The sequence below is a fragment of the Mytilus californianus genome, unplaced genomic scaffold (genome assembly GCF_021869535.1).
Source record: "Mytilus californianus isolate M0D057914Y unplaced genomic scaffold, xbMytCali1.0.p SCAF_6, whole genome shotgun sequence".
Taxonomy (NCBI): Eukaryota; Metazoa; Mollusca; class Bivalvia; order Mytilida; family Mytilidae; genus Mytilus; species Mytilus californianus.
The window spans coordinates 89,268,155-89,290,504 of record NW_026262712.1 but is presented as its reverse complement, the minus strand read 5'-3'; the positions used below and the strand labels follow the sequence as shown (position 1 = coordinate 89,290,504).

General features: G+C 31.4%; 2 protein-coding genes across 7 annotated transcripts in view; both read right to left on the bottom strand.

Moving 5' to 3' along the window:
• Window positions 1–22,350, bottom strand: part of LOC127706478 (mucolipin-3-like) — a 70,285-nt gene that overhangs the window by 34,768 nt on the left and 13,167 nt on the right. For 2 of the 3 annotated variants that reach the window (XM_052211133.1, XM_052211135.1), the window contains 2 exons: window positions 20,813–20,892; window positions 20,361–20,533 (listed from right to left, as the gene is read on the bottom strand). In XM_052211133.1, the coding sequence (XP_052067093.1) occupies window positions 20,361–20,533; window positions 20,813–20,891 (252 nt within the window). In that variant the 5' untranslated portion in view covers window position 20,892. Of the gene's footprint in view, window positions 1–18,900; window positions 19,093–20,360; window positions 20,534–20,812; window positions 20,893–22,350 lie in introns of all 3 variants that reach the window. The other variant, XM_052211134.1, reaches the window with a different exon arrangement.
• Window positions 1,021–15,941, bottom strand: LOC127706479 (mucolipin-2-like). 4 transcript variants are annotated; one of them, XR_007984476.1, is made up of 10 exons: window positions 15,909–15,941; window positions 14,208–14,301; window positions 12,892–12,988; window positions 11,582–11,685; window positions 10,313–10,462; window positions 8,996–9,485; window positions 7,011–7,133; window positions 4,392–4,604; window positions 3,909–4,036; window positions 1,021–1,379 (listed from the first exon to the last, which is right to left on the bottom strand). XR_007984476.1 is itself a non-coding variant. In XM_052211137.1 (8 exons), the coding sequence occupies exons 2-8, from the start codon at window positions 11,582–11,584 to the stop codon at window positions 1,337–1,339; spliced, it is 777 nt and encodes a 258-aa protein (XP_052067097.1). In that variant the 5' UTR covers window positions 11,585–11,685; window positions 12,731–12,865; the 3' UTR covers window positions 1,021–1,336. The 4 variants fall into 4 exon arrangements, 1 of the variants encoding a protein (XP_052067097.1); XR_007984475.1 differs by having other exon boundaries at window positions 8,996–10,462; XR_007984477.1 differs by having other exon boundaries at window positions 9,363–10,462.

Sequence of the window (22,350 nt, the reverse complement as noted above, 5' to 3'; positions counted from 1 at the left end):
CGAAAATTTAGATATTATTCAGGTATGTGCCTGTCCTAAAACAGGTGTCTGTGATTCAGTGGTTGTCGTTGGTTCGTGTCTGTCATATTTGTTTTTTCCGTAATTTGTAATGTTAATAAAGCAGGTCATTTGAATTCTCGTATGAACTGCTCCACATTTTTCAAGTCAGGGCCCTATGTAGAAAGTAAAATAACAAAAATACCGAACTCCATGGAAAATTTAAAACGAAAAGTCCCTTAACAAATGGCAAAATCAAAAGCTCAAACACATCAAACGAATGAAAAACAACTGTCAATCTCTTGACTTGGTGTAGGCATTTCCTTATATAGAAAATGGTGGATTAAACCTGGTTTTATAGCTAGCTAAACCTCTTACTTGTATGGCAGTCGCATACAATTCCGTTATATTGACAGCAATGAGTGAGCAAAACAATCAGACATAATAGGTAAAAATGTCAAAAATTGGGGTACAGCAGTCAACATTATGTTATAATCTTAATCACTATAAACACAAACAACAATGTCAACATAGAAACAACAAAATAGCTGACTATACGGTATTGGTTGTTCTCGTTGTTGAAGGTCGTACGATGACGTGTAATTGCTTCTATCGTCATCATTTGAACTTTTGTGGATAGTTGTCTCATTGGCAATCATACCACATACCTTAGTTTATATATCACAAATAACGGGGATAAAAGATTGAGACATGTTTCAAAGAAATAGTAACCAAATACACAATTATACACACACAGCACTATGATTATAAAGACAACAGTTTAAGTTAACGTTGAGCTATGCAAACACTGAAGTGACGTCATATGCTTAAAAATTAAATATTTCACCTGTTGCCTGCTGCAACTGTCATGTCGTTAAGTTATCAGAGGTAATAGGATGAAAGATTTGGATGCCTAGTCATATTTTAATGCATTATGAATGTCTTCGTATTATCTTCTTTAAATATCCAATTATGTTGTGTTTTGTTGTTGTTTTCTTGTTTAAGTAATGTGTTATCGATCTCTTCTTTTAATAAATATAAACGTTATTCAATAATTTGAATGAATCATGAATAAAAGTGTTTTTGTGATAAATAGAACATGTTTCAGAATAATATAAAAATAGACAGCGGTCTTTTAATCTAACTACTTTATGTGTTTGAAGCTACATATTAAAAATACTTGTTTTTTGTATACAACACAGACATTATACAATTTTTTTTAAAATGCAAATTTGAAAACTGATCACATGAATAAAATGTTGAATTGTAAATTCTCTTCTTTGATTTTGACATCAAGTTACATCGTCAAAAACAATTATTGCATTATGGAATGATACATTTAATTGGTAGGATTTTCGATTGTATTTGTTTCATCACAAAACCTGAAATATGTAGATGTATTTTAATTAGTTTTCGATAAATGATAACATAGATGACCCTGAAAAGATATAGAGAGAATTTTAAAAGACGCAACTTTTATTTGTACTATTAAACAAGTCATGTACACTGCTTTATGCGGATATGCATAATTTAGCATTCTAATGTTACCGCCAATATGATTGGATATTAACATAATACTCATTGTTTTTTACCTTGGTCATTGATCAATCTATCGAACGAGTTGCAATGCAAGAATGACTACTACATGTATACAATTTGCCGAGAACTCGTCTTTTGAATGACATACAGTGCAATATTTTTCAGAGATTTCATCTTACTTTACTTCTTATGTGATTACATTTACAGACCATGATATACAGAATTAGTTATATGCTCAGATTATCGAATAATTGTTTCTGTCTTAAGAAAAGAGTTTTGAAAACTTCAGATTTCAGATGTTCGCTCACGATACAGCAACGACACAAAATCCGAAAGATGATCTTAACTTGCATTCATATTTCGAAAACGGGAGGCCTCTGAACATTTCAGTTATCTCATGAAATAGAGGAAGTGAGCGTTAATAGTACGTTAACTGCACTCACAAATCAATTTTGCTTTCACACAGAATATTTTTTTATATTAAACTTACTTCTGTCATTACAAAGGTCATAAAAAGTTAATAAAAGGACCATTGTAAAAATAAAAACAAAAGCCACATTATGCACACCTACACAGATTATCAAAACATTTTTCTTGCGTTACCTAAAAATGTTACCTTGTATTACTACGTGCAATATTTATTGTCTCGGTAACTGTGTAATTAGTTTAAGAGAATGTTACTTCATTCAGTCATCCTTAAGTTATGGGTTTTTTTTTTCTTCTCCTGGATTCATAACGTGTTTTTTAAGGCCCACCTGTGACTTTGAGATGAATAATAAAAATAAAAGCGTAGTTCCTTTTCTTTCATTATTTTTCTTTTGTACGTAGTTATTTTTTATCATGAACTAATACACTATGACTTTTATTTTCATTTCCCTCACATGTTTACTATTAATATGTTTTAATCTAGAAATTAAAGATGTTTGGGTATATACCAATGAGACAGCAACTAAAAAACAAAAATAACCAATAGACAACTAGATGGCAGAATAATGTCTTCAACCATGGACAGGAATTCCAGTCTTTTTCCATAACAAGTTATTGAGAATAATGAATTAGGCATATTATAATAAAAATACTTTAATAACACATAAAGTAAAATATTCGAAGCAACCTGTGTAGATAAATTATTTGTCGGTCTTGGTGCTTTGCAACTTGTAATGTTTGATATCACGAAGAAAAATGAAAACAACACTATAAATTTTAAGCGTCAAAGCACTTTTCAGGATTTATCTCCATCCGGAACGCGCAAAGCCGAATATCTGAAAGCCAAGGATGTATAAGAACCAAAACAGTTGACGAGCAGTATGACCAAAAAGGACCTAAAAATAGCCAAATTCATCTACGGTCACTTTTATTTGAGGGAGTTCAACCCTTAATTTCTTATATTTTTTAAATCTATAAGTAGACAATTTTAGAAAGGTTTATTATGAATCATATCAGTACAGAGGTATTGACTACTGAGCTGATGATTCCCTCGGGGAATGATAATCCACAAGCAGCGGTATCGACCCAGTGCTGTAAAGAATGAAAACAACACTTTATAAATTTCATGCATCTGAATTCTGGATTTACCTTCACCAGGAACCATCAAAGCCGAATATTTGATAGAATATTTGATTGGAAATTCTGTGTTGATTGTTTTAAAAAGACATAATATATAATAAGAAAATTTTTAAAGCATAAAGTATCATTTTTTTTATTAAATCTGAGCATGGAAAACGAAGATTATGATGTATACCTTACATGTATAACATTAGAACCACATTAAAAAAATCAAAAGTTAGATTCCGACAATGTCTGAGATACAATACAAGGTGACCAAATTCTACGTGCTCTTAAGTGATAGTAAACTCGTAGTAGCGCACGATGCATTGTTGCTCATTGTGTCGATTGATCAATTTCCATGGGGCATGTTTTCATTTTGTGTTTGGAAAATTACTTTGCAAATGTAATCTGACGTCAAAATTGTACTGGTCTCGACCTGTTAAATGATTCACGGATTTAACGCAGACTCTTTAATTTTCGGTGAAAGAACGATTGCCCTTGACGTACCCTCCTCTTCATAGTTTGGTTGATAAATAACATATGTATTACGGAGACCTTATACTGAACTTGTTTTAATAAACGACAAAACAATTTGTCAGAGTTCGAATAAAAATAAAATCTTCTTATATCTATGACGAAAAATCAACTCATCTGGTGAATATGAAATTGAAATGTCAGCCCCTTATTTTTTAAATGTCTAAAACTGAAATGGATTAAACATTACATCACACAGACAAATGGAAAAATGGATGCCTTAAATTCCAAACTAAGGACGGTCACAGAAATGTCAGTTAATATACGATATAACTTGTGCTTATACTTACCACATACATCTCAACCTTGGTGGACAAGAACGATTTACACATGACACACATGTAGGGGTATCAAACGTTTTAGTGTCCATTCTTCCTATAAATTTCAGAAGGTCACTTCTGTGGTCTTTTTTATATGTCTAATAAAAAAAATATATATTGGAATATTAAGATATCACAAAAATAATGCGATAATGGATAACGAAACATGACTAGTTGATACATTTAATATATAGTAATACTATTATTGTATTAAAAGGTCATGACAAATTATTCGATGGACTGGATATAAATAATTGGAAGGTCATTGTCAGGAAAACAAGATATCCTAAATTCGCTATTGAAAACGTTAAAGCGACCAGGAAGGAGGAAGTCGAAATAAGCGTATCAAAATAACTAACCAATAACTCTGCTTATTCATATAAATGACAGATAACGATTATAAATTTGTAACTGATTGGGTAAATAAGATACGTTTTTACATCACATACTTACATTGTCGTTTTGATGTTCATATGCTGTGTTGAATATTGCTATAAATATGTTTAAAGTGACCAAAGTGAAAAGAGCCAAAAATATCCCCAGAAAAATGTTATTGAAAATCGAAATAATCTCTTTGTCAGAGTCAATGGCAGTAAAAGTGACATAAACTTCGTCTCCGTGCATAATAGCCAACAAAGACTGGATGGTGGATGTCACGGAGGCAAACTGTAAATAAAAAATAACAGTCTAAAACAAAATACTTGTTCAGTATGATTTAATATGCAAACAGAGCATTAGTAAATTAAGGTTTATACTCTCAATGCTATGGTTTTCTGTCGTTCATTTAATCGTTTCTGGAGTAACAGTCTGCTGCTATACATGCTATATCTGCCAATGGAATCCGAAATTTTATGATAGGGAATAAAACACACTAAGTAAGATCAAGATCTTGGAACACTTCTTCTGATTATTGAGACCCAGTCATATCGCACTAGCATTGGTCAACCAGTCAGCCAATTCATTATGGTGATCATTAAACTTTTGTCGTCGAAATAAGAAACCGTTGAATTTATACGTCTCGTTTTCTAAATTCTTAATTTCTTTTTAAATATTAATTGTTTAGTTATCAAAAAGTGTTAAAGAAATGAAATGAATGATCATAGGGACAATTACATTGTCTTTCATGGCTTTCATGGTTCGATAAACACTTTTGGCAAGTAAGTTTGCCCGGTCTACAACTTAGTATTATAGTATTAAAGCTACGAACTGTTATAACCAACATATGCTGAACTTTCCCCTTTAATCTCAAGATACAAGAAATATTTAATGCAGATTACTTGCGCCCGAATATTTTTTTTTACTAAAGATAAAGATATGTGCATGTCGTCGTTTTACTTGAAAGAAATATGTCATTCCCCCTCGTGACTTATATATGATATAAATCTTTAACTAAAAGATCAAGAAGACATACTTGGTCATACAAATAAAGGAAATGTGAAAAATACGTCGATGAAACTGCAAACATCTACAAATATAACCAAAAGACAATAAGCAACTCAATCGATCATCTACAGGGCATGCATTCATTTGATTCGTCATAATGTAATGGCATTGTAGATCCAATAGAATTTCTATGAAAATTCTCCAAAGTTTAAACATTCTAAAACGATTCTTATCAGACATTTTGATCAAACTTCACTCGAAAATGAAAATAACTATTTATAAATCCTATGTCGATGGCGTTTTTCTGAAATACCGTCACCTTAATCTGGGGTTTGGCATTTTCATTATAATCTAAGATGTTTCAAGTTGTACATTACGCACAGAATATATCTTTTGTCATATGAAGTAAAAGCTTGTTTTAGATATGAAGGAATATGTTGCCACATTTGGGATTCCCGGAACTGATTTTGGGACATTTGTTATAGCAAAACATGTTTATTGCAATTTTATATAAAAATGTGTTCAAAATGTTCTATCTCTGTTAACTTTCTCTATACATAAATTTTCTTAAATCAAACTGGTAAACATGAAATAACTCTTTATAAATATCATGCGTCCGATGTCCATTGTATTACAATCACTAGGAACACTCAAATTCAAACACTTGAAAGCAAAGGATGTATAAAAGCATGAATAAGTGAGCAGCTATATGTTCAGAAGGGGCCGTAACGCTCGTGCATGTTCACACTATAATGAATTCATAAACAGGGACGTGCTCATAATTCAAAATCTGCTACAATAGAGGTATAAGGAAGAGCAAATAAAATCGACGCTTCACAAGTCTTACGGTTACCCTTGATGATGTTGGTATATCCAGAAAAGCGCCTCTGACGCATACAAGTGTTGTTTTGATTTTTTACCAAAACAAATGGATTGGGCGATACAATATGTCGGTTTCTCAAATCACTGGCGGTCTTAGATCTTTAGATACCTGTATAGTAAGCAGTCAGATCTGTTATTTTAACGATTGTGCCCTATCCCATTTGTGACAATTTTACTGCGTGTTTTTTCGCATGGCTGTGATGCATGCATAGCAGGAGACGCTTATTCTGTCGACGCAACCGGTCTAGACCCTATCGGAGTTCATGCTATATCTTCAGTTTTTGTTTGTTTTCTTGATTTGTCTCTTACTAATTGATTTACAAAACATCGACAAACTTCTTTCGCCTGAAATTTTAACTGTTCCTATTCCCAAATTGTGACATTTTGAGTGAGAGTGTATTTGTATGGCGGTTGATACAGGCATAGCAGAACGCATACACTGTCATTGCACCCGATCTTGCTCCTTTTGGCCTTCATGCGATTTCCATTTAGTTTTTCTTGTTACTTTAATTGGATCTCCTTAATGAACTCATTATATTTGAGCATTGGTACACTGCTGTTACTTTCAATTTAAACATTACTCATTATATATTTGATGATTGGAGTACTTTTTTCCCATCTTGGACAAAAGACTGAGAAAATTAACCCGACTGTCTAATGTAGTTTTATCTTACTTGGAAAATAATTACACTAATAAGATGTCACCTGAGTGATGTATTAAACCTTTTTGAGTAACTTATTTCAAATATCTTCAGATTCTTCAAATTAAAGACGAGTGACTTCGTGCAATATTATGAAATAAAGTACCTTTATATGGTAGGGTCCAAGGACAACCCATGCAAATAACACAAACCCAGCAAATAATATAGAAATGCAGGCCAGAAACTTTATAACAACACACGCTGATCTTTCCATCACAGAAAATAAAAGCTGAAATATAATTTTAATATATACAATATAAATCATTTTATTGAAAACTTAAAATTCCATTTTTATTCACGTTTTGCGTGTTTTCCTATAGTTCTAAATATAAGAAATCAAAATAAAACACTTAAAAGTGTTTTATTGATGAGATGACTTATGTAATGATGACAGTAAAAACCTCATGAAACCTTGCTTATCATTTTTTACGCAGACACATGTTTCGTCTACTCAAGACTCATCCGGGGTGCTGGCATGAATTGTATGCGTCCGAAGCGCTTTTTTTAAGTTACCTTCACCTTAGACGCTCAAATAATGAGCTCACAATTTTGTTTTTTATCAATGTATATCTTATTAAGATAGTACTTAAACTAAGACTGCTATCACCTCATCTGCAATTGGTCTCATGGTGCTATGGTTTGACCTTTTTGTTTTCATGCTTTCAACATTTCATGAACTAGTTATTTTTTTTTCCTTTCCGTTTAGTCTTAAAAAAGCCTGTGAATAGTAATTCACTTAATAAATCTAATAAACAAACGTTTGTAACATTACTATCAAGTAGCAAGTATCACTGTTCTAATTGCCAGTCAGTCTGCGATGGTATAATTCGAGAAGTTAATACTGCTGACATAATCATAATTTATTTTAGTAATTAGCTTTTAAATTAAATAATTGTAGGAACTAATTTTAGAATGATGTGTAAATTAAAAATGCGTAGTTCTTTGAATATTGCTTTCTAATTGTATGTGTGTCAAAATATATATTTATCGAAATTAAAATGCACAAGGTCTAAACAAAATTGAAGCTAAGACATGTGAAAAAAACGCATATATTTTAAAAGGAAGACAAATATAATATAGAGGCTTTATTAGCTGTGTCGCTCACATGCATCTTGAACAATGGCCACGTATTTAAAATCATCATTATAAGGAAATTAATCTATTGAGAGCTAAGTGACAATTTCAGTCATATTTCTAGATCTTATCTTGCTGATCATTTTCCTTTTTAAAGTTTCTATTCATCTTTTATAGTTTTCAAGATAATAGGCAACTAACACAGACAAAATGGTGAACATTATCATTAAAGGGCAAATATTTCAATAATGAGTCGACTCAGATTTCAGCAATGATAGCTTATTTGTAGATCTTGTCTTGCTGATTATTTTTGGTATATTAAGTTTCTATCTTACAATATAGTTTTCAAGATAATAGGCAAAAATGCCCAAAAAAATGGGGAAAATCGTCATTAAAGGGCAATAATTTTGATAAGGTGTCGATTGACGATTTCGATCAAGTTGACTTATTTGTAAATCTGGTCTTGCTGATCATTTGTGCCATTTAAAGTTTCTGCCTTTCTATTATTGTTTTTGAAATAAAAGGCAAAAGTGTTAAAATGAAAAAAAATTGTAGTTTAAGGGCAATAACTCCTATCAGACGTATTCTGACAGTTTTGATGACAATAGCAATGACGTAAATCTCATAATTTGGAACAATTTTGCCCTGTGAGATTTTCTCTATCTATACGGTTTTCAAGATAATAGACAACAATTGCATTTTACCCCTATGTTCAATTTTACGTCATATCGGACCTGTTTGTCGGCAGGCAGGGTCATCGGACACATTTTAAAAAAAAGATACCCCATTGATGAATGTGGCCAAGTTTGGTTCAATTTGGCCTAGTAGTTTCCGAGGAGATTATCTTTGTAAAAGTTGACGGACGACGAAAGACGACGGCCGACGGCCGACGACGGACGACAACAGACGACGGATTACTAGTGATGGGAAAAGGGAATATATCGACCACTGAAAAAAAAAACAAATCCGGGTTAAATAAACAATTCATATTTTGTACTCCATATGCTTTGTACTTACGCTAAAAACATGATCATACGCTAAATAATGCAAGACACTCATCCATGTAAACAAACAGCCAAAGCCAAGGAGGATACCAGTTGTATCGTACATTGATATAATATAATTTGTTTGTATCTGAAGTAGAACATACATGTATAAAAGGGTCTTCTTTCCACTAAATTCATTTAACCCAACTATTAAAGAAAAACCTAACACTAACTTGTGTTTGTTGAATAGCTCTAGTACTACATATTGTGAGCCGGAGATTTAATAAGACAAATGATCAATATAAACATATATACTATAAAATTTGAATCCAATAATTTGAATTAGAAATTTAATCTCACGTTTTTAAACGTTTGCATTTGAAAAATTGAACAATTACATTGCAATCTTCCGTGGCCGACCAGGAAAAACCCATTTAAAGAAACCTGTGTCCTTTTGTCAATGCCAGCGAAACTTTAAGACTAAGGCTATAAATACCATAACGTTTGTATAGCCATTCCACCTATATAAAAAATTAATATATTTATCAAAATACAAAAATATGCAATTCTTTCTTCTTTAAACATCCCTTAAAAAAATACGATGTTCACAGTACAAAGTTCAGGCTTTAATTAAATACATAAAGCCGTCTCTTAACAACCTAATTTTTTGTCGCTAAAAATCCATTCGTTTGATGTGTTAAGGCTTTTGATTTTGCCATTTGATAAGGGACTTTCCGGTTTTGAATTTTCCTTGGAGTTTGGTATTCTTATTATTTTACTTTTTCCTACGCCTACATGTACATGTATTACTCATGCGCAAGAAGACAATCAATTCCCGTTATACTTATATGCATCCGGAATTTTTTAATAATGAATAAACAAAATTATATTTGAAAGCCTACGTTGATATGATTTAAGATGGGGTCGTTAGTTTTCCTCAGTTAGAATAGAAAAGTGTATCTTGTGTTGGCCTAAAGCAGTCCAACTTAACTCTATTTACTTTTAAGAAATCTTGGCATCTAAAAACTTCAGTTTTGTTTAGATTTTTGCTGATTTTTATGTTTTTCTCATTGTAAATTCTGTAGTGATTTATTTTGTTTAAAACAGGTAAATAAATAAAAATTAGATAGAACGGATCGTATATGAGTGCAAGATTGTGTCTGGTAGGTAATTAAAATACAGGACATTTGTGCATTGCTTTTGCTATGAAAATGATTCTCGAAAACCTTTCCAATCTGATCAAACCTCCCTCATAACTTGAATCTTGAATCGATCATCGAGTTTTTCAATTTTATCACGATATACTTTCAAATGTGTTTCCTATTACCTTAAACGGAATCTTACTCACCCCATGGTCAATACTTAATTTTATTACTGATCCAACTATTGTTATGATATGCGAAAAACATATTATCAAATCATTCAGTTTAAAGATTTCCCAACATGCTCTTTTAGACAGTATCGTTCCTTTTTCCTTCTCGTAATAGTCCTTTGTTTTCTGAAATTAGAATAGAAAATTATTTGCATTTCCTATCAGAATTTCCTTGATAGAGGTTACTGCTCACAAGGAAGTTATTAAACCAAGAGTTCCAAGTGGTGAAGTTGAAATCATCCCTACGCAAATTTTACGGACGCCATCACGAGTTGGTTGACCGTTATTGAGAATCAGTTTCACAAATGACAACGGATATGTTCCAATTGTCGTAACTACATTCCCGTCTACTTTTCCCCGAATGTGACTTACCGAATTAGACTTATCATCGGATTTGTACTAACATGAGCAACACGACGGGTGCCACATATGGAGCAGGATCTGCTTATCCTTTCGGAGCACATGAGATCACCCCTAATTTTAGTGGGGTTCGTGTTGCTCAGTCTTTTGTTTTCTATATTGTGTTTTGTGTACTGTTGTTTGTCTGTTGTCTTTTTCTATTTTAGTCATTGCGTTGTCTGTTTATTTTTGACTTATGACTTTGAATGTCCCTTTAGTATCCTTCGCCTGTTTATTGCAATCTTTGAAATTCAAAGAAGTCTTGCTTTTAGGATGCCTTTAATCCTACCGAAATAAACCTTCATTATTACACAAATTATACATATGTCACTATTAGATAAGACATTACTTTCGGGTGTATCAATGCATTTATCTTGTCATAGCATTGCTTAACACATACAACCTTTTACATATTTGTTTTTCGATACAATAAAAGATCAAATGTTTTCCAGGAACTAATTTTTATCTTATATAGAAAAGTGGATTTCCATTATATGTGAAATTGCTGAATCAATAAACATAGAACAGGATGTGATGCATATTTGCTGGTCCAAAAACTAGTTGAGAATTTACCAAAAAAAATAGACTTTCTTCCGAAAACGTTAAGAAGGGCTTTTTATTACATGGACGGTTGGTGGACGAATGTCCCTGTGGTATTCATGACATCATGGAAGCTACTAGCTTTAATAATGAATTACATCATCTTTGAAATTGGCATACATGGAAAATTTCATTGGAAGTTCAAATTTTTTCTATAAAAATTGAGTCTAAACAAGGCTTTTTTGAAACATTTTCTAAGTGGGTGACGTGGATATTTTGTTTCGTGTTGAAGTCAATTATATTTACCATGTACAGAATGAAAGAAGTAATCGAACTGTACAAACAAAACAGTCCGTGCAGTACACAGAACAATAAAACAAGTGCTGAAATCACAATTTCCTGAGCTTTTGCTGAAATAGTCAAGGAAATAGTTGTAACTAATTAAGTCATAATGTATAACATCTTTCACAAAATATGTACTATGATAGACAACATGTTAAATGAAAACAGTAAGGTATCAGAAGTTTCGATGAATTGTATTTGAAAAATCATAATACATCAAGGTGATGATAAAATACATTTATGGACCCGTTTAGGGAAGAAGAAATAAAAAATATATTATGCAAACTTATTTATAGATTGATGTTACGTGTTCTTTTTTTTAAATATATATAAAATATATATATATATATATATATAAGTTTGTATTTGTTGTTAATTATATAATGTTTATTCGGCTACCCGTAAAAACTGACAAAGACTTTTATGGCTTTTGAACATAAATAGATGTAGACGTATCTAAAACTCTGGTTTTATTCTCTGGCAGGGATTTTTTGTCATGATCTATTAATATACAAAATTTCTTTTTTAAGTTACGTCTATTAACTTAGATCTGAAAATCAAAAAGATATCTTATTTTACACTTTTTACATATGTGGAGCAGGATCTGCTTACACTTCCGGAGAAGCTGATATAACACAGCTTTTTGGTGGGGTTAGTGTTGCTCAGTTTTCATTGTTTTCAATGTTGTGCTTTGTATACTGTTGTTTGTCTTTTCGTTGTTTTTCGATTTTTGCCATGATGTTGTAAGTTTGTCTCAGAATTACGAGTTTGAATGTCGCCTCTATTTGATCTACTGGAATAATAATAATAATAATAATAAAAATAATAATAATAATAATAATAATAATAAAAATAAAAATAATAATGATAATAATAATAATAATAATAATAATAATAATAATAATAAACACTTAAACATTTAAGGCCAAGGAACAGTATTGGTTAATGTCAAGATTTATAAGTTTTTGTAAACTTTTCGATCATGTTCAGCTTAAACTGAAAAAAAAATTATTCACTCAATTATTTGATGCTTGTTTATATACACGAAAATTCGTCTTGCACTTTATTGAAATGTACGTCTGTATTAATAATATTCATTAAATAATACTTCACCTAATAAAATAGATATATACAGCAGTTTGTCTTTAAACTCAAGTTTAGACCGAAAAGATTATATGTAATCCTAAAAAAAATCGTCAAATTTCCAATATATAAAGTTACATAGTTTGAAGGTAATGATAGTCAGTTACGCTATTTAACCTTACTTCACCTACCATCAACCGTACTATCTGCACTACACTTTACTTCTTCGACACTTGTTTTAAGTTTAACTATTATTTGTCCATTTATTTGTCGATTATCAAAGAAAACCTGCACCAATTAAAAGTTAAAAAATTAATCTGTATTTGAAGTCAAAGCTGACATATCTTTTAATGTAGCAATATAATCATGGAATAAAATAATAAAAACAAAGTATTTACTTTGTCTATAACTTAAATGAAGAAAATCAAAATAGAGCATCGAAATATGAAAGTAGTGTACAATTATATAATCAATGAAAATAAATCTTTCAAATCAATTAGATCGGATTGACGTGAATATACAGAATGTTTTAATCGATAAATGAAACGATTTTAGTTTGAAACCGTTAATACTAAATCAGTTTGACGCGGATTCATTTTCTACCAGGTTTTTTCAAGGACTCTGTAAGGGGAGTTTAATAAAATGTAATTGTCATCTCACTAATTTTAAGGAAGAAACCTCCGTTTAGATTTGTCCTTAGTTCGTTCGGATTCTTCTATGAATGTTATGGCGTGTTCTTTTGATTGATTTCCTGTAGTTACGATTTTTCCATTTTATGATGAATGTTGTATCTTTAGCTGATTTTCACCTTGAATAGTGCATAAAAAACCCTTTACGATATAAAAAAAAATGCAATAACATCCTTTCGGTTTGAAACAATAACGCATGTTTATTTTTCCTTGAAAAGCGACTCATAAATATCTTAATCAAAGGGAAAGCATGTTTTAATATGCATGTTAAAACAATATTGACAACTCGTATGAAAAAATGAAGAACCTGACATAAGCGCAAATAAATTGCATAGTGAAATAAAGACTGACCACAAACAGAATAAACAAATACAAGAAAGTCGACTTAACAACATATAGAATACATAAAAGTGTGAACAACAAACCAGAGCAAACACCGGCAAAAATGCAGGTGGTTCTTGAAAAAAAATGGTAATAAGTCGCGTGCGTTGTTGTCAGCACGAGGTAAAAATGACGGGATTGTTGCTTCTACAATAGAAACATATGTGCCGCACAGATTTTCCATTACTGTCAACCTAATCATGTTTGTGCAAAAACTGTTTGAAGAGACACAGTTACCCTACATTAAGACAATAAGGATATGAAACATATGCTCTAAAATATCTGGTCAACTAGAAGATATATACTCCAAAAATATGCCGGTGGTTTCTTTTTTTATCTTATCCGATTCGTAAATCTCAGTGTAGCTAACGTATTTGCCTGAATACAAAACAATGATGCTAGGATTTTCTATAGAAATCTTAAAAATAACTACTTACAGTACCATGAATACCGAAACACTGTATAGCTTTTCTAGTTTCAGCATTCAAATGGATTGAACTTAATTTGAAATCAATGTTAACTGACAATAACCTAAGATGAAAAATAGATATGTAGAGAAAATAAGTCGTGCATACATGAGACATTAACTTCATAGTATTGGCACTATGATATTGGATTAAATACCCATGTACGTATTTAGACGTAAAAATTGGTCATAAGTCAGGAGCTTATAATTCAGTGGTTGTTGTTGGTTCATGTCTGTAATATTTTTTGTAATTATACTATATAAATGCCTTTTTTTTCTCGTTTGAATTATTTCACATTTTTCATTTCGGGGCCCTTTATAACTGACTAAACGGTATGGGTTTTTCTCCTTGTTGAAGGACGTACGGTGACCTATAATTGCGTTTATCATCGTCATTTGAACACTGGAGGATAACTGTATATTTATATTAATATCAGATATTTTGAAGGGTATTAATTTTGGTATTTTTCTTCCTTTTTATTGTTTTTTTTTTTAATTCCATTATATATTCTCAATAGCAAATAAAGTTTCTGACTGGATTCTTTTTTTGCTTATTATCGGGCAAAAAAGGGGGGCGATCAAGAAATTGTTAATATGAATCTATAGTTCAATTGTTGTTTTTATATCGGACAAAAAGTCGGGGGAGGTCATCAGGAAATTGTGAATATGTATGTATAGTTCAATTGTTGTTTTTGTTATTGGGACAGTAGTTTAAATATCGCAAAAATAGGAACTATGGCTCAACCATTAAACATACGTCTAAATAATTTTCCAATTCAACTATCAACCTGTTGCGCTTTTCGTTTATGTGTGTTTATAAATTGCGCCAGATCAACGTTACTAAAAATTTGTTAACCAGAAAATCACCATTTGACGAACTGATTCGCCAAGGAATGGTTTTTTCTGTCAAGTTTGAGTTATAGAAATAGAAATAAAATTAGTAAAGAATGAATATATATTTCTTACAATATCTCCAACAAATATAAAATTTACAACTAAGACGATAAAACAAAATGACAAAGTGTACTTATTTTATGCTACTAGTTTCTTTCTTTTTTTCAATGTATTTTACTAAATTTTGGCAGGTATCATCTCTGTTAGACAGGAGGAGTCTTAAACAGTAAAGTAACAAGCTTGTTTCGTATATTTTCCTGTCAAACTTGAAAATATAATGTTAGGAATGTTACACTCTAATATTGTAAAAAGACATATTTTCCCTGGACTGCCATTTTGAAAAAAATCACATACTGACTTACCACATCTCCTTATTTTTATATTGCAAAGGAATGTTAAAAAGCTTACTATGAAAAGCTATTCCATCAGCAGTGTTTGATAGTGAAATAATTGACTGTCATAAGTTAAGTAAAAGGTTATAACAAACAGTGACTTTTACAAATATCTTTGAAAATATTTATACCTCTATGGTAAAATCTTATTTCTAATTATTGGATAGCAAATTGAAAGTAGACTTTTCTTTTTGTACTCCGATTTTAGTAGAAATTTCTTCTTGACAAAAATACCCAGTGAAAGCTTGATTCCAAATGATTAAGGGTAATGCCCGATTTAGATGATTCCAGGATATCAAGTTAATATCAACATACTAGCATTACGACAAACTTAGATAAGTGAGGAACAAACAGATATTCAAAATTTGTATACAAAATTAAATTACCTCACTAGTTTTCCATCAGTACTTCTCATCAGGTCTGCTATGCTTGGTTCGAAACCATATCCAGGAGGACTTTGTTCATCAACGTCTCTACAGACTGATGGTAAATACAATGATTTTCACTATCAAAATGCTGAAGAGTTTTATTGACAAGATATTTGGTATGTTTGTGGACGGTTTTTCAAAACCTTTTACCTTAATTAGTTCCTTTAATTGTAAAAAGATACCTCTTTCAAGATTTTTCACGAAAAATTTATAGAAACTAGTCCTATTATTTACCAATTAAACCTGCTATGAAATGGTATAACTTTACTGAATCATTAGAATAAAATTGAGAATGGAAATGGGGAATATGTCAAAGAGACAACAACCCGACCAAAGAGCAGACAACAGCCGAAGGCCACCAAAGGGTCTTCAACCCAGCGAGAAAATCCCGCACCCGGAGGTGGTCCTCAGCTGACCCCTAATTAAATTGTGTACTAGTTCAGTGAAAATGGACGTCACACTAAACTCCAAAACATATAAATGAACTAAAATTAAAAAAAAAACATACAAGACTAACAAAGGCCAGAGGCTCCTGACTTGGGACAGGCGCAAAAATGCGGCGGGGTTAAACAGGTTTTGTGAGATCTCAACCCTCCCCCTATACCTCTAGCCAATGTAGAATAAAGAAACACATAGCAATACGCACAGTAAAACACAGTTTAAAAGAAGTCCGAGTCCGATGTCAGAATAGGTAACAAAAGAAACTACGCAAAATGACAATGATAAATAAATGAACAAATGACTACTAGCAGTTACTGACATGCCAGCTCCAGACCTCAATTAAACTGATTGAAAGATTATGTCTTCATCATATGAAAATCAAGCACAATCCCTCCCGTTAGGGGTTTAGTATCATACCATCATAAAATATATGAGAAGAACATAACCCGTATCATGCAAACAACTTGTTTTAGAATAAATGTGTTTATTTCCGATGCAAAGACCCTAATGAGTGAATCAATATTAATACCAAAATATGCAATCCTTAATGACTTGACAACAGTATCGTAACTATATCCTTTCCGAATAAGAAGCTTGTTCCGAAAAGAAGTTTGATAAACAGTTGAAACGAATCTTTCCGAATAAGTAGCTTGTTCCGAATAGAAGTTTGATAAACAGTTGAAACGAATCTATCCCATCAAGCTTGGAATAAAAGAAACAAAAAATATGATTAGGTCTGTATCATACCTTGATCTTCATCTAACAAATTGGCAGAGATTGTCTTTGGAGAACTAAGCGTTAGTCAAGTAAACCTCACAGTTTTCATCTGAGTTGTTGCTTTGTTATTTCTTTTTTTTTTTTCGTTAAAGGTTATATTTTCAATGTTAGTATTTCCCATGGACTTGTCCATTCTTATGTTGATATTTGTTCATACTCTCATCTAATCTTTTGCATTCCGTAAAGTATGAAGATTTGGGATATTACATATATCTATGGTTTATAATATTGTTTTTGTCTAAATGACAATACACCGACACGTTAGGGACGATATGACCCAAAGGAAATGTTTTTCATTTCATATCCTAGCTTATGATCACATTTAAGTATTCAAATAATTTTCATGTTTTATGATATATAGTCTATTAAACAGTTAAATACCTGTCTTAAGGGTTGTATCTATTGCTACAATTTTTTCTTCACCTCATTATATATTCCTGTTTCGTAAAAATAAAGACAGAGCGTAACTGGCTTCTCCTGCCCACCTGTACCGTTTATCCGTCTGATGAAGAAAGACCCGACGGATGTTGTTGGTATATTGTAAACCTTTGGACAAAAATCTTACGTAGAATTGTAAATATGAGAAATATGAGCAATCAACGATATAACTTATCCGTCTAAACCTGTATATTTTGTTGCCCTTTAACACGATTATTAATCTTTACAGCGCTTTGGAACTGAATGATTTAAAACTATCTTCGTTTAACAATTCTCCTTTCATAAATTGATAAAATTGGAGAAAACTAAGATTCAAACTCCCTTAGGCAATGTAAGCTTTTGATGATTGTGTCTTTTTATGAGATCCTATTATGGTGATATAGCTCCTCAAGTATTCAAAAAAGGTTAATATCTCTGACATAAATTGTTTTGGGGTTTGAACGTTTCTGATGAAGGTTAATCCAGAAAAGCGCTTCAGACGTACAATATTTAAGTGCTATTTTCATTTTAACGTATACAAATGCATTAATTACCTTTTTCCTTTATTATGTAAATTTGTATAGGTTAGAATAAATGGAGATTTCCCGACGTATGCTCCTAGAGGAGAGGTTAACGGGACAAACTTAGGTCAATGATTCCTATTTCAAACAGATCAGCTCTATACCTATTGTGATTCTCTTTTGTAGTTTGACAATCATATAACAAAATATAAATATATACATCTGAACTAATACATGTAGAACTTGATAGATTTTAAAGCTTTCTCTGCCTCATAGACATTGAATTTGTATTTGTTTTTAATAGAGGATGAACAAGAAAAAACATGCAAAATAATAAATTCAAATGTAAAAGATATGCTAACATTTTGTGAAGACAATGCTCTTAAATTTCCCGCAAGTGTTTCGATTATCAAGAAAAATGTGATCAGACGTTTACATTTAAAATCTCTGAATAGCTGTTCAAGATATGCCAGCAGGCAAAAGGTTGTCGGATCACTGTTGAAAGTGCGTTTATCACTGATAGTTCCATTCTTGATTTGGAACGTACGGTTTAATAGATGTTCGTTAATATTGTGATCTGACTAACGGATGGATATAATAAAGCCCGCTTTGTTTTAACCTCGTCTGAGACAAAACGACCAATTTGATATTCTGACAATAAATAGTGATGCATTTTTTTTAATCACCATTCACCAAAGAATGGGTATATTACCCAAAAGTTCGAAGAGTTTTGTATGGTCCAATTGAACTCATTTAGATTTCAGATTCAACCCAAATTATGTGATATTACTTACGTTTGTAACAGTATAATTGATATGCTCTAACAGGTTATCTATGGTGTAAATGGCATAGACACCAGTCGATGGAGGATAGGGCATAGTTTCATAATCCTGGGACCAGTCTTTCAACAATAAATGTTTCATTGCTATATTATTTCGTTCCAAAAAGTCAGCAAATTGTGCCCGATCATTTCCAAAAAGTACTAACTATAATGAAAAGATATGACTTTCATGTTGTAAATTATTGTGTATCTTTATTTCACAAAAACCGAAAATTTCCGATGGCATCCGGAAATCACAATTATACTCGTAATTTATCAAACGATGATTGTCTACCCATTAATATACCTTCTTTATTTTAAGAAAGTTTATGATTGATCAATTCTACCAAATGAATAGAGCATTACAATAATCATCACATGTAATCCAACTCATTTAACACACTACATGCAGTTTAAGATATTTCCTTGTTACGTGTAGCATTGCAATGTTATCTCTTGTTATTAGACACCCGTAACTATGTACTATTTTGTCATATCAAATTTTTTGTTTCAGATTTAGCAACAAGTTCACCGGGCCCTTTGCAATTTTTGTGCTAAATGCAAAAAGTTGATATCTTAGGACGTTATTTATCTAATATAATTTTTTTCAGCAACTATAAATAGCTATATAAATATACCATCAGATTTTGTAAAGGAAAAAAACAAAGAAAGGACCTTTGAGTTTCAATACTTAGAAATAAACAATTGATACATGTTTTAACAAAACATACTGTAAAAGGATATTTTTCCGTCATACATAACGAGAGATTGTATGTGATGACTAAAGGAAATTTAAATTTGAAATCCAGTCATTAGGAACTTTTTTTAATTTATCCATAAAATGTAGAACGATAAAGCGAATGAATCAAGTATTAATATCATTCTAAGACAATGCATTTTGAAAAGAATCTAATCTCAAGGTAAATACATGTCATATATAATCTCTTTTAATGTACTTATCTTTTCTACGATGGTAAAAACTCATCTGACCGTATGGAATTTATTACTTTGAAAAAGAAAGGTAACATTAGAAATAGAAATCGGTTTGGTATACCATATATAAAAATTCAAAAACAAATCGTTTATACTATGAGACAATATATGCGTTTGAATTGGAATGAGTACAACAAGTAACATGATAATGAATAATCAGCGTATACATAAATATACAATTATAGGTCAAAGACAGAAACTATCAAATTTTTTGTATGAGGCTTTGTAACTGTTAGGAGAGGTTAACCGAGCGCTTGAACAGTATCAATTTGAATACAAAAGGGTTGATATTTTCTGACATTGATCTAGTATTGTATTTAAACTGAAGCTAAAAAGATTACAAATATAATAAAATTTTCGAATCCCTAATCATGCCCCATTTTGGGAATAAAAGTGACGCCCTATGAAATCTATATTGCAAAAAATATCACTTTTACTGACCTGATATGTGCATAAAACCCATACAAACATCAGAAGGATAAGTTTTTCTGGTACCCTGCCAAGACCACGACCATTACAAATCCGTGTGTATGGATCTTTGAAGTGATTATTAAGTTTCTGTAATAGTTCTTCTTTTCCACCATCGTTGCTAGCTGAATGGTGCTTGTCAGGATCTGCGCAAAAAAGTGTGTTTTTATCTCTATCGATTTATGAGTTTCGAACAGCGGTATACTACTGTTGCCTTTATTTTTGGCAAATAAATGAAATGCAATTGTATTGTCATATAATTTAACTAAATGCTGCGTTAAAATTCACAATATTGGATGATAACTGTGAGAGGATGTCAGAATGAAAACAAAGGTATAAGAAAATTATTGATTGATAAATAAATAGATATCATATCATATTTTAGAGACAGTTAAGTTGTAAAAATCCAAATATTTCACATTTACCTTCAAAGTTTTCCTCTGCGGATTCCTTTTCCTTTTGCGTGTCTCCATTGTCAGAAATGTTTGCTTCAGGTGTTGCCATACTAGAAATAAACCTTATTGAGTTTTTTTTATTATTCACCTGACGTTAACTTCAAACCACATTTTCAGTATCAGTTTTTCACGGAAATTTAAAAAAAGAATAACCGCATCCTATGTATATGCTATTTTATTTTTTAACTGTGCACAATAATTGCTTGGAGGCTTTAATAGTATGGAAAAAAAGAGAATAAAACATTCACATCGAATGATAACATTCAGCTACACGAACCTCGCTAAAAACCTAGCCGTGTTAAAGGGGCACTAGCAGTCAAATTCATGTTCACCGATTTAACCCAAATTCGGATATTCTATTCATAACATACTAAAACGTATATTCAAATTACAAAAAGTCCAAAAGAAACCATTAACAATGCATGGGCTAACTATAATGTATTATCATTTTGTGCATATTATAGACCAGACGTCATTTAATTATCAATCGAGATGACCATTCGAAGACAGCTGACTGTCATATAACCCGTTATAAACATAAGCATAAATTGAAAAAAAGAAAAAAGATAGCGACCACGTGCAATCGAGTTTTTCTAGGTTTGATTGATTTCATGTTATAGGTTAAAAATATATGTAAATCTTCCTTTAACTGTGAAAAACGGATTTTTGTGCGTCGGATTAGTCACCGAAATGGTTATTTCTACTGTCTCCTTTGTTTCGCTTTTCGATGTTAGGTAGCAATACACAGTAAGGAATTCAGTTTTACATTTTGGCCACGGTGAATTTTTTCAAATATGAAAGTTATTGTGCAATATATTGATTTTCAGAATAATATAGCTTTCAAAGTGGGTTTATATGAACATCTAGATTGTTTTTTGCATGATTTATAGGCCATTTTCTATTTGACATTCCGTATTTTCACATCGGTTCCGCTGATAGGTCCAGAGTGATTGTAGTGTTTTCCAACATATATTTTACACTCGAAGTTCAAAGAAAAATGAGGTGAAATGCATTTGATTTTAATTGACCTCTTGATAGATAAATGTCAATGGTTTCAGAAAATGTATCACTCAAATTGATTGAAATTCTACTTTGAACCAAAGTAGTAGGCCTTGTAAGACCCTTTTTTGGCCCCAAAACATAGCATTTTTACAATTTGTTTAAAAAGTAAACCTTATTTATTAAAAAGTAAGGGAAAGAGGGTTGTTAAAAATTATGATTGTCAATTTTAAGTTTGTTCCTTACTGTGTATTGCTCCCTTAACATTCTTTCTTTTTTTTTAATGAATGAACCACGTGCAGAACACTTGCGCAACCCGTTTCTACAAATGGTTACATTAAAGATTGTATGAATACAGATCAAATTATTTGAATTATTGACTTGCAAGTCAATAATACACCAGTGATGATTTTAGCTCATTTTAACGAAATAGAATCAAACTGATTGCTAGTAGTGAAATATTGCTATTGTTTCTTTATTCCGCTTTTCTAAATGTTTTTAAAAAAAAA